Source organism: Mustelus asterias, chromosome 13 (genome assembly GCF_964213995.1).
Source record: "Mustelus asterias chromosome 13, sMusAst1.hap1.1, whole genome shotgun sequence".
Classification (NCBI taxonomy): Eukaryota; Metazoa; Chordata; class Chondrichthyes; order Carcharhiniformes; family Triakidae; genus Mustelus; species Mustelus asterias.
This window is the reverse complement of record NC_135813.1, coordinates 289,912-302,478: the sequence shown is the minus strand read 5'-3', so window position 1 is coordinate 302,478 and position 12,567 is coordinate 289,912. Positions and strand designations below refer to the sequence as shown.

At 46.0% G+C, this 12,567-nt stretch overlaps 1 protein-coding gene across 1 annotated transcript in view; it reads left to right on the top strand.

Moving 5' to 3' along the window:
• Positions 1-12,567, top strand: part of mrps2 (mitochondrial ribosomal protein S2) — a 44,680-nt gene that overhangs the window by 18,114 nt on the left and 13,999 nt on the right. The window contains exon 3 of the mRNA XM_078226148.1: positions 10,967-11,093. Within this exon, the coding sequence (XP_078082274.1) occupies positions 10,967-11,093 (127 nt within the window). The remainder of the gene's footprint in view (positions 1-10,966; positions 11,094-12,567) is intronic.

Below are 12,567 nucleotides of genomic sequence, written 5' to 3'. Positions count from 1 at the left end.
GACTTACAAAGGTTCCAATCAATATTTGGAAAGTTAAAGTCCCCCATGACAACTACCCTGTGACCCCCACACATATCCATAATCTGCTTAGCAATTTCTCCCTCCACATCTCTATTACTATTTGGGGGCCTATAGTATACTCCTAACAACGTGACCGCTCCTTTCCTATTTCTAACCTCAGCCCATATTACCTCAGTGTGCAGATCCCCCTCGAAGTGCCTTTCCGCAGCCGTTAAACTATCCTTGATTAACAATGCCACTCCTCCACCTCTTTTACCAGCTTCCCTACACTTAGTGAAACATCTATACCCCGGAACGTCCAACAACCATTCCTGTCCTTGTTCTACCCACGTCTCCGTAATGGCCACAACATCGTAGTCCCAAGTACCAATCCACGCCCCAAGTTCATCTACCTTGTTCCGGATGCTCCTTGCATTGAAGTAGACACACTTCAACCCACCTTCCTGTCTACCGGTACCCACCCTTGACCCTGATACCTTCCCCAATACCTCATCACCCTCACTGACTTCTGGACTACAATTCCTTTTCCCACTCCCCTGACAAATTAGTTTAAACCCCCCTGAAGAGCCGTAACAAATTTCCCTCCTAGGATATTGGTGCCCCTCTGGTTCAGGTGCACCCCGTCCTGTTTGTACAGGTCCCACCTTCCCCAGAATGTGTTCCAATTATCCACGTATCTGAAACCCTCCCTCCTACACCATCCCTGCAACCACATGTTTAACTGCACTCTCTCCCTGTTCCTCAACTCGCTATCACGTGGCACCGGCAACGTACCAGAGATGACCACATGTTTTGTCTTGGCTCTCAGCTTCCAGCCCAGCTCCAGAAATTCCTGCTTTAAATCTCCGTCCCTTCTCTTACCTATGTCATTGGTACCAATGTGTACCACGACTTGTGACTGTTTCCCCTCCCCCTTCAGAATCCAGAAAACACGGTCTGAGACGTCACGGACCTTGGCATCCGGTAGGCAACATACCATCCGTGAGTCTCTTTTGCTACCATAGAACCTCCTATCTATCCCTGCACAGTAGCATGTTGTAATTTTTCACCATTTAAATAATAGTCCATTTTACTATTATTCCTTCCAAAGTGGATAACCTCACACTTGTCAACGTTATACTCTATCTGCCAGATCCTCGCCCACTCACTCAGCCTATCCAAATCTCTCTGCAGACTTTCCGCATCCTCCACGCAATTCGCTTTCCCACTCATCTTTGTATCATCCGCAAACTTTGTTACCCTACACTCGGTTCCCTCCTCCAGGTGGTCTATGTATATGGTAAACAGTTGAGGCCCCAGCACCGATCCCTGCGGCACGCCACTAGTCACCAACTGCCAACCAGAAAAGCACCCATTTATTCCAACTCTCTGCTTCCTGTTAGATAGCCAATCCTCAATCCACGCTAACACTTTACCCCCAACTCCGTGTACCCTAATCTGCAGCAACCTTTTGCGAGGCACCTTATTGAACGCCTTCTGGAAATCCAAAAACAACACATCCACCGGTTCCCCTCTGTCAACCGCACTCGTTACATCTTCATAAAAATCCAGTAAATTCGTCAAACACGACTTTCCCTTCATGAATCCATGCTGCGTCTGCTTGATCGAACCATTTTTTTCCAGGTGTCCTGCTATTTCTTCTTTAATGATGGATTCCAGCAATTTCCCAACTACGGATGTTAAGCTAACTGGCCTGTAGTTACCTGCCTTTTGTCTACCTCCTTTTTTAAACAGTGGCGTCACATTAGCTGTTTTCCAATCAGCCTGCACTTACCCAGAATCCAGCAAATTTTGATAAATTACAACCAACGCATCCGCTATTACATAGAACATTACAGCGCAGTACAGGCCCTTCGGCCCTCGATGTTGTGCTGACCAGTGGAACCAATCTAAAGCCCCTCTAATCTACACTATTCCAATATCATCCATATGTTTATCCAATAACCATTTGAATGTTCTTAATGTTGACGAGTCCACTACTGCTGCAGGCAGGGCATTCCACGCCCTTACTACTCTCTGAGTAAAGAACCTACCTCTGACATCTGTCCTATATCTCTCACCCCTCAATTTAAAGCTATGTCCCCTCGTGCTAGCCTTATTTCTGCCATTTCTTTCAGTACCCTGGGATGCATTCCATCCGGCCCCGGGGACTTATCTACCTTTAGTCCCATTAGCCTACCAAGCACTACCTCTTTCGTAATAGTAATCGTTTGAAGGACCCCCACCCCCCCCCCCCCCCCCCCCCCCCAAAGTCCCACAACCATCAATTTTCAGTAAGCTATTTGTGTCCTCTACCATGAAGACTGACACAAAAAACTTGTTTAAGGCCTCGGCCATTTCCTCGTTTCCCATTATTAAATCCCCCTTCTCTTCTTCTAAGGGTCCAACATTTACTTTAGCTACTCTTTTCCTTTTTATATATTTGTAAAAACTTTTACTATCAGTTTTTATATTTTGTGCTAGTTTAGTTTCATAATCTATCTTTCCTTCCTTTATCGCTTTCTTAGTAGTTCTTTGTTGTTTTTTAAAGTTTTCCCAATCTTCTAATTCCCCACTAGTTTTGGCCACTCTGTACGCATCGGTTTTTAATTTAATACTCTCCTTTATTTCCTTCGTTATCCACGGCTGGTTATCCCTTTTCTTACATTCCTTTTTTATCACAGGAATATATTTTTGCTGAGTACTGAGAAAAATCTCCTTAAAAATCCGCCACTGTTGCTCAGCTGTCCTACCAACTAGTCTGTGCTCCCAGTCTACATTAGCCAATTCTGCCCTCATCCTATTGTACTCCCCTCTGTTCAAGCAGAGGACACTGGTTTGGGACCCTACTTTCTCTCCCTCCATTTGTATTATAAATTCAACCATATTGTGATCACTCATTCCAAGAGGATCCCTCACAAGAAGATCATTAATTTTATCAGTCTCATTACACAGGACCAGATCCAAGATAGCTCGCTCCCTCATAGGTTCTGTAACATACTGTTCGAGGAAACTATCCCGACAGCATTCTAAGAACTCTTCCTCAAGTCCACCGCATCCGACTTGAGTCAACCAATCAATATGCAGGTTAAAATCCCCCATGATTATTGCTGTTCCGTTTTTGCACGCATCCATTATTTGCTTGTTTATAGCCCGACCCACCTCAAAGTTATTATTTGGGGGCCTATAGACCACGCCCACCAGTGACTTTCTCCCCTTACTATTCCTTATCTCCACCCACAACGATTCCACATTCTGCTCCTTAAAGCCTATATCGTCTCTCACTACCGCCCTGATGTTATCTTTAATTAACAGAGCTACCCCGCCTCCTTTTCCTTCCTGTCTATCCTTCCGAAATGTCTGATACCCCTGCATATTCAGTTCCCAGTCCTGGTCACCTTGCAACCACGTTTCTGTAATGGCCACAGAATCATACCCATTTGTACTGATTTGTGCCATCAACTCATTCACTTTGTTTCGAATGCTACGTGCATTCAGGTAAAGTGTCTTTATGCTAGTCTTTATATGGACCCGGTTTGTTAGTGCATTCTTTTGATTGCACGCTCTGTCCCTACCTGTCGCAAACTGGTTATCCTTCCCCAGACCATCTCCTTGCACTGCGTTGACCACCTCCCTTCTTGTGTTTGTCACCTTTTTTTACTCTGCCTGAGCCCTTGACTCTTTTAACTAGATGAATGTCCTCATCATTAACCCTCACTTGTACCCTCTCCTTTACCTTTGATTTTGTAATTCCCCATACCTCTAAACCCCTCCCCCCCCACTATTTAGTTTAAAGCCCTATTTACAGCCCTGGTTATACGATTCGCCAGGACTCTGGTCCCAGCACGATTCAGATGAAGACCATCCCATCTGAACAGGTCACATCTGAACAGGCCCCATCTTCCCCAATACTGGTGCCAATGTCCCATGAATTCAAACCCATTCCTCCCACACCAATCTTTGAGCCACGCATTTACCTCCTTAATCTTATTGACCCTGCGCCAATTCACTTGTGGCTCAGGTAGTAATCCAGAGATTACCACCTTGTTGGTTCTGTTTTTTAATTTGGCTCCAAGCTTTTCATACTCCCTCTGCAGAACCTCTGTTCCTGTTCTGCCTATATCGTTGGCACCTACATGGACCACTACAACTGGATTGTTACCCTCCCTCTCCAAGTTCCTCTGCAGCCCAGATGAGATATCCTGGACCCGAGCACCAGGCAAGCAACACAACCATTGGGAATCTCGATCCTGGTCACAAAGAACAGTGTCAATGCCCCTAACTACACTATCCCCAATTTACACTACATTTCCTTTTTCTTCCTCCACCTGAACGGCTCCCTGTACCACGGTGCCGTGGGCAGTTTGCTCGTCCTCCTTGCAGTCGCCATTCCTGTCCACACTGGGAGCAAGAATTTCAAACCTGTTGTACAGATTCAGGGACTGAGGCTCTTGCAACTCTACCTTCTGGATCCCAATTCCTGCCTCACTCGCAGCCACACCCTCTTGCCCCTGACCCCCAGCTGAATTAGTTAGTCTAATTAGACAAAGAATATGAATACATGGAGGAAGAGTTGATTCTTCTGAAGCTTTTAGCTTTACTTGCATTTGTATAGTGCCTTTAGTAAAATAAAATATTCTCAGGAGATCCACTGGAGTTTTTCTCCACATTGGGAAATATTCAGGTTATCAAAAGGTTGGTCAAAGAGATTAAGTTTCAAAGCGTGTCTTAAAGGAACGGAGAACTAGGTACGGAACTCTAGAGTTTAGGATGTCATGAGCTGAAGGCAGGGCCAGCAATATGGCACAATGGAAATCTGCTCAAGAGGCTGGATTTGGAGGAGCACAGAGTTCCTTAAGGTTGTGAGGCTGGGTGAGATTAGTGATCGGGAGGGGTGAGGTCATTGTGGGATTTGAGAGCAAAGTAAGAATTTCGGTGGATCAGGAGCCACAATGGGTCAGCAAGGATAGGGGTAAGTGATGAACAGGACTTGGTGCGAGTTTGGTAATAGGCACCAGAGTGAATGGTCTCAAGTTTATAGAGAGTGCCAGGAGATTGTTGGAGGAGATGGTCTCCTGGTCCAAAATCGTGGTTGTGAGTTCAGCAGCAAGTGACCTGTAGCGGGGTCAGAGACTGGCGATTTTACAGAAGTGGATGCAAGCAGTCTGTGATAGAGGAATTATGGGGTCTAAGGTCAGTTCAAAGACAACTCAGTTTTTCCAGTATTCAACTGGAATAAGTTGTGTCTCATTGGGATTGGATATCAGACATGCAGTCTGATCATTAGTGGACAGTGAAGGAGTTGAGAGAGCTGGTGGCGAGGTAGAACTGAGTGTCATCAGTGTACATATGAAAATTAAAGCTGTACTTTCTGGTGATCTCATTGTGGGGTAGCATGTCGATGAGAAATGGGAGGGAGCAGGAAGAGAAGCCATTGACAGAGATTGTGTGGCTATGATTGGAGAAAATAGAATGGAACCAGGTGAGAGCAGCTCACAACAGTGGAATGGTGTTGGAGGAGGAGGATGTGGTCAATGTGTCACAAGCTGCAGACAGGATGAGGGGGGAAAGTTTCCCTTTGTCCCAGTCACACAGGATCTCATTTGTGACTCTGATAAGACCCATGCTGGTACAGAGATGGGGTGGAAACCTGATGGGAGGGTTTCAAAGAAAAGGTTCTGGGAATTTTGGCCACAGATCTGGGGCAACACCTCATGGAGAGGGAAGGTAGAGAAGGGACAGCGGTTTGCAAGGATGGAGTGGGCAAGAGGAGAGAGGTAAATACAGCAGATTTGAAGAAAAGGAGAACAATACTTAAGGAGAGGTCAACTAACATGGAGAGCAGGAAGAGAAGCTGATGGTCAGTAGTTCAGTGAGGACAGGGTCAAGGGAGCCTGAGGTGGATCTCATGGAAATGCGAGCTTAGGATGATGGGAAAGAAATAGAGAATAATGCAAGTTCTAGGTTCAGTTGGTTTAATTTTGCCCTGGAGATGATCTTGGAGATGTGGGTGGTTGTAATTGAATTACATTAGTGCTTTATTTCATAGAATCACAGAATTAATACAGCACAAAGACGGCCATTTGGCCCACCATGCATGCTACAGTTCTGTGAATGAACATTTCACCTTCTGCCATTATCCTACTTTCTCTGTGTAAACCTGCACAATTTTCCTTTTCAGTTAACAATCTAGTTTCCTTTTGAAAGCCTCGATTGAACCTACATCCACCACAGTCTTGGGCACAGTATTCCAAAGCCCAAACATTCACAGTGTGATACAGTTTTTCCTCTTGTTGCTTTTGCTTCTTTTGCCAATTAAAATCTGTGCCCTCTCATTCTCCATCATTTCACAAGTGGGAACAGTTTCTCCCTGTCTATTCTGTCTTTGGATTAAATTCAGCCTTCTCTCTGCCAAGGAAATAGTCCCAACTTCTCCATGACTGAAGTTCCTCATCCCTGCAACCATTCTTGTGAATCTTGCACTCTCTCCAACACCTTTGCATCTTTCCGATAGTGTGGCGTCCAGAACTGGACACTCTACTTCAGCTGAGGCCACGTTACATTTTGCATTTTGGTCGATCCAATTCAGGTGGGAGCTATAAAATAAATGGCAGAACCATCAGGAGCATAGACACACAGAGAGATCTGGGAATACATAAGAACATAAGAAATAGGAGCAGGAGTAGGCCATCTAGCCCCTCGAGCCTACCCCGCCATTCAACAAGATCATGGCTGATCTGAAGCGAATCAGTTCCACTTACCCTCCCGCTCCCCATATCCCTTAATTCCCTTATCGATCAGAAATCTATCTACCCGTGATTTAAACATATTCAACGAGGTAGCCTCCACAACTTCAATGGGCAGAGAATTCCAGAGATTCACCACCCTCTGAGAGAGTCCATAGGACTCTGAAATCGGCCCCGCAGGTGGAGGAGGTGGTTAAGAAGGCGTATGGTGTGCTGGCCTTTATCAGTCGAGGGATTGGGTTTAGGAGTCCGGGGATAATGATGTAGCTATATAAGACCCTCGTCAGACCCCACTTGGAGTACTGTGCTCAGTTCTGGTCGCCTCATTACAGGAAGGATGTGGAAAAGATTGAAAGGGTGCAGAGGAGATTTACAAGGATGTTGCCTGGTATGGAGGGTCTTAGCTATGAGGAGAGATTGGGTAGACTGGGGTTGTTCTCCTTGGAAAGACGGAGAATGAGGGGAGATCTAATAGAGGTATACAAGATTATGAAAGGTATAGATAGGGTGAACAGTGGGAAGCTTTTTCCCAGGTCGGAGGTGACGATCACGAGGGGTCACGGGCTCAAGCTGAGAGGGGCGAAGTATAACTCAGACATCAGAGGGACGTTTTTTACACAGAGGGTGGTGGGGGCCTGGAATGCGCTGCCAAGTAGGGTGGTGGAGGCAGGCACGCTGACATCGTTTAAGACTTACCTGGATAGTCACATGAGCAGCCTGGGAATGGAGGGATACAAACGATTGGTCTAGTTGGACCAAGGAGCGGCACAGGCTTGGAGGGCCGAAGGGCCTGTTTCCTGTGCTGTACTGTTCTTTGTTCTTTGTTTGTTGCCTGGATTGAGTGGCATGCCTTATGAGGATAGGCTGAGGGAGCTCGGTCTTTTCTCCTTGGAGAGATGAAGGATGAGAGGAGACCTAATAGAGGTGTATAAGATGTTGAGAGGCATTGATCGGGTGGACTCTCAGAGGCTTTTTCCCAGGTTGGAAATGTCTGCTACGAGAGGACACAGGTTTAAGGTGCTGGGGAGTAGGTACAGGGGAGATGTTAGGGGTAAGTTTTTCACACAGAGGGTGGTGGATGAGTGGAATCGGCTGCCGTCAGTGGTGGTGGAGGCGAACTCATTAAGGTCTTTTAAGAGACTCCTTGATGAGTACATGGAGCTTAATAGGATGGAGGGTTATAGGTAGGCCTAAAAGGTAGGGATGTGTTCGGGACAACTTGTGGGCCGAAGGGCCTGTTTGTGCTGTAGTTTTTCTATGTTTCAAGTTCCCCCTCAACTCTGTTCTGAACCGGCCCCCACTTATTTTGAGGCTGTGCCCTCTAGTTCTGGTTTCCCTTCTAAGTGGAAAGAATCTCTCTGCCTCCACCCTATCCAGCCCCTTCATTATCTTCTATGTCTCTATAAGATCACCCCTCAGCCTTTTAAACTCCCAACGAGTACAGACCCAATCTGTTCAATCTCTCCTCATAAGCCACTCCCCTCATCTCCGGTATCAACCTGGTGAACCTTCTCTGCACTCCCTCCAAGGCCAATATATCCTTTCGCAAATAAGGGGACCAAAACTGCACACAGTACTCCAGTTGCGGCCTCACCAGTGCCTTGTACAGTTGCAGCAAGACTTCCCTGCTTTTATATTCTATCCCCCTTGCGATAACGGCCAACATTCCATTCGCCTTCTTGATCACCTGCTGCACCTGCAGACTGAGTTTTTGCGATTCATGCACAAGGACCCCCGGGTCCCTCTGCACAGTACCATGATGTAATTTTTCTCCATTTAAATAATATTCCAATTTACTATTATTTCTTCCAAAGTGGATAACCTCACATTTGCCAACGTTATATTCCATCTGCCAGATCATCACCCATTCACTCAGCCTATCCAAATCTCTCTGCAGACTTTCCGCTTTCCCACTCATCTTCGTGTCATCAGCAAACTTTGATACCCTACACTCAGTCCCCTCCTCCAGATCATCTATGTAAATGGTAAACAGTTGAGGCCCCAGCACCATCCCTGCGGCACGCCACTGGTCACCAACTCCATGTATCCCAATCTTCTGCAGCAACCTTTTGTGAGGCACCTTATCGAATGCCTTCTGGAAATCTAAAAACACCACATCCACCGGTTCCCCTCTGTCAACCACACTAGTCAAATCTTCATAAAAATCCAGTAAATTCGTCAAACACGACTTTCCCTTCATGAATCTATGCTGTGTCTGCTTGATCGAACCATTCTTATCCAGGTTCTCTGCTATTTCCTCTTTAATGATGGGCTCCAGCATCTTCCCAAATACGGGCGTTAAGCTAACCAGCCTGTAGTTACCCGCCTTTTGTCTACTTCCTTTTTTAAACAGCGGCGTAACAGTAGCTGTTTTCCAATCAGCCGGCATTACCCCAGACTCCAGCGAATTTTGATAAATAACTACTAACGCACCTGCTATTACCTCAGCCACTTCTTTCAGTACCCTGGGATGCATTCCATCCGGGCCCGGGGACTTGTCTACCTTCAGTCCCATTAGTCTACCAAGCACTACCTCTTTAGTAACAGTAATTGTATTAAGGACCTCACCTCCCACCAACTCTCGATCTCTAATATTCGGCAAACTATTTGTGTCTTCCACCGTGAAGACCGACACAAAGAACTTATTTAAAGTCTCAGCCATTTCCTTGTTTTCCACTATTAAATCCCCCCTCTCGTCCTCCAAGGGTCCAACATTCACTCTCGCCACTCTATTCCTTTTTATATATTTGTAAAAACTTTTACTATCATTTTTTATATTTTGAGCTAGTTTAGTTTCATAATCTATCTTTCCTTTCTTAATCGCTTTCTTACTCGTTCTTTGTTGTTTTTTAAAGCTTTCCCAATCCACTAATTCTCCACTATTTTTGGCCACTCTGTACGCATCTGTTTTTATTTTAATACTTTCCTTTATTTCCTTCGTTATCCACTTCTGGTTATCCCTTTTCTTACAGTCCTTCTTTATCACCGGAATATATTTTTGCTGAGTACTTTAAAAAATCTCCTTAAAAACCCTCCACTGTTCCTCAACTGTCCTACCTACCAGTCTGCTTGCCCAGTCTATATTAGCCAATTCCGCCCTCATCCTATCGTACTCCCCTCTGTTCAAGCAGAGGACACTGGTTTGGGACCCTACTTTCTCACCCTCCACTGTATCAGAAATTCAACCATATTATGATCACAGGTCCACACATCCTTAAAAGTGGCAGCTCAGGTAGAAAAGGTGGTGAAGAAAGCATAGGGCATGCTTGCCTTCGTATCTTTCGGACTGTGGGAGGAAACTGGAGCACCCGGAGGAAACCCACGCAGACATGGGGAAAACGTGCAGACTCCGCACAGACAGTGACCCAAGCTGAGAATCGAACCCAGATCCATGGCGCTGTGAGGCAGCAGTGCTAACCACTGCCATCGTGATGCCCATTCTCACACAGTTCCTACCTTTCATCATGTCATGCATCTCCTCATATTCCTGATGTTGCCAGAGCTCAAGGGACTCATCAAATCGTTTCAATAGTTCGGCTGCTGTGTTTGAGAAACTCTGAACAGCTTTCTGCTGCTGTTTTCTGTGATGCTTCAGTTCAGTCTGGCCCTTGATTCTAGTTTGAGAGTTACTATTGAATCTGCTCCCGTCATCCTTTCAGGCAGCGCCTTCCATATTATAAACACTTGCTGCATGATAAATTGTCTCCTTGTGACAAGATCAAGGGGTTGCCTCTGAATGTGTGTCAGGAGTTTGTCTGAATGGAGGGCAGGGGAAGCACCCAGGATTAGGAGTTCTCAGCACAGAGGCTGAGAAGGTTGAAGTGAGTATATGTCTGGATGAAATGTGGTGGTATGGAGAGTTATACAATTATAACTTTCATGGCAAGGGAGACAGAACAGGGTGAGATTTTGGTGGTAAAGGCAAGATTGCCAGTGTGGCCTAGGCTAGGTGGTGAAAGATATCATTAGGTGTGGAAATTTCATTTGGTGCTAAAGTGTCACCAACTATCAGCCTAGTTTGAATCAAAGCTGGAATATCCGTGCAATCAGTCACATTAAGGCTGTGAGTGGCAAGGGCTTGTTTGGAATGATCATTCCGCAAGGGAATGTGGAGAGGGAGGTGGTAAAATGTGCAGGACCCATATCCGTATTGACTTAGTGTTCATTCTGATCCTGTGGTAAATTCTGAGCATTAACTATTGGTTGTGTAATTGTTCTAGAGAATAATGGGCTATTGGCTGACTCCCTGAAACATCCAGACTTCTTCCATATCGGTGAGCTCTTCTCACTCAAAGACCTCTTTGATGCCAGGGTGCACTATGGTCACAAAAAGGGTTGTCGGAACAGGTAAGTGCTCGCTGCTTTCTTTCCACTGGCATAGACAGGGAAATCATTTGGAGCTGCTCGACCAGGAGGTCCTGTATGTGGGGTTGGAGGAGTCGAAGGGAATCACTGTTACAATATTGCACAAGAACCATCAAATGCTTCTACCACACGAAGAGACCATGCAGGCATTCTACAATAGGAACCTCCTCCACACAACAACTTCCATACCAGACCTCTGCCTTTTCCCCAGAACCCTGCAATCCTTTTGTTCAGATACCATAGAACCATAGAAAATTACAGCTCAGAAACAGGCCCTTTGGCCCTTCTTGTCTGTGCCGAACCATTTTTTGCCTAGTCCCACTGACCTGCACTTGGACCATATCCCTCCACACCCCTCTCATCCATGAACCCGTCCAAGTTTTTCTTAAATGTTAAAAGTGACCCCGCACTTATCCCATTCCCGGAACTATTCTTCAATCTTTCCAACATCTTCACCTTCTTCCTAAAGAGTGGATCTCAGAACTGGACACAATAAGAACATAAGAACATAAGAAATAGGAGCAGGAGTAGGCCATCTAGCCCCTCGAGCCTGCCCCGCCATTCAATAAGATCATGGCTGATCTGACGTGGATCAGTACCACTTACCCGCCTGATCCCCATAACCCTTAATTCCCTTACCGATCAGGAATCCATCCATCCGCGCTTTAAACATATTCAGCGAGGTAGCCTCCACCACCTCAGTGGGCAGAGAATTCCAGAGATTCACCACCCTCTGGGAGAAGAAGTTCCTTCTCAACTCTGTCTTAAACCGACCCCCCTTTATTTTGAGGCTGTGTCCTCTAGTTTTAACTTCCTTACTAAGTGGAAAGAATCTCTCCGCCTCCACCCTATCCAGCCCCCGCATTATCTTATAAGTCTCCATAAGATCCCCCCTCATCCTTCTAAACTCCAACGAGTACAAACCCAATCTCCTCAGCCTCTCCTCATAATCCAAACCCCTCATCTCCGGTATCAACCTGGTGAACCTTCTCTGCACTCCCTCCAATGCCAATATATCCTTCCTCATATAAGGGGACCAATACTGCACACAGTATTCCAGCTGCGGCCTCACCAATGCCCTGTACAGGTGCATCAAGACATCCCTGCTTTTATATTCTATCCCCTTCGCAATATAGGCCAACATCCCATTTGCCTTCTTGATCACCTGTTGTACCTGCAGACTGGGCTTTTGCGTCTCATGCACAAGGACCCCCAGGTCCCTTTGCACGGTAGCATGTTTTAATTTGTTTCCATTGAGATAGTAATCCCATTTGTTATTATTTCCTCCAAAGTGTATAACCTCGCATTTCTCAACGTTATACTCCATTTGCCATATCCTCGCCCACTCACTCAGCCTGTCCAAATCTCTCTGCAGATCTTCTCCGTCCTCCACACGATTCACTTTTCCACTTATCTTTGTGTCGTCTGCAAACTTCGTTACCCTACACTCCGTCCC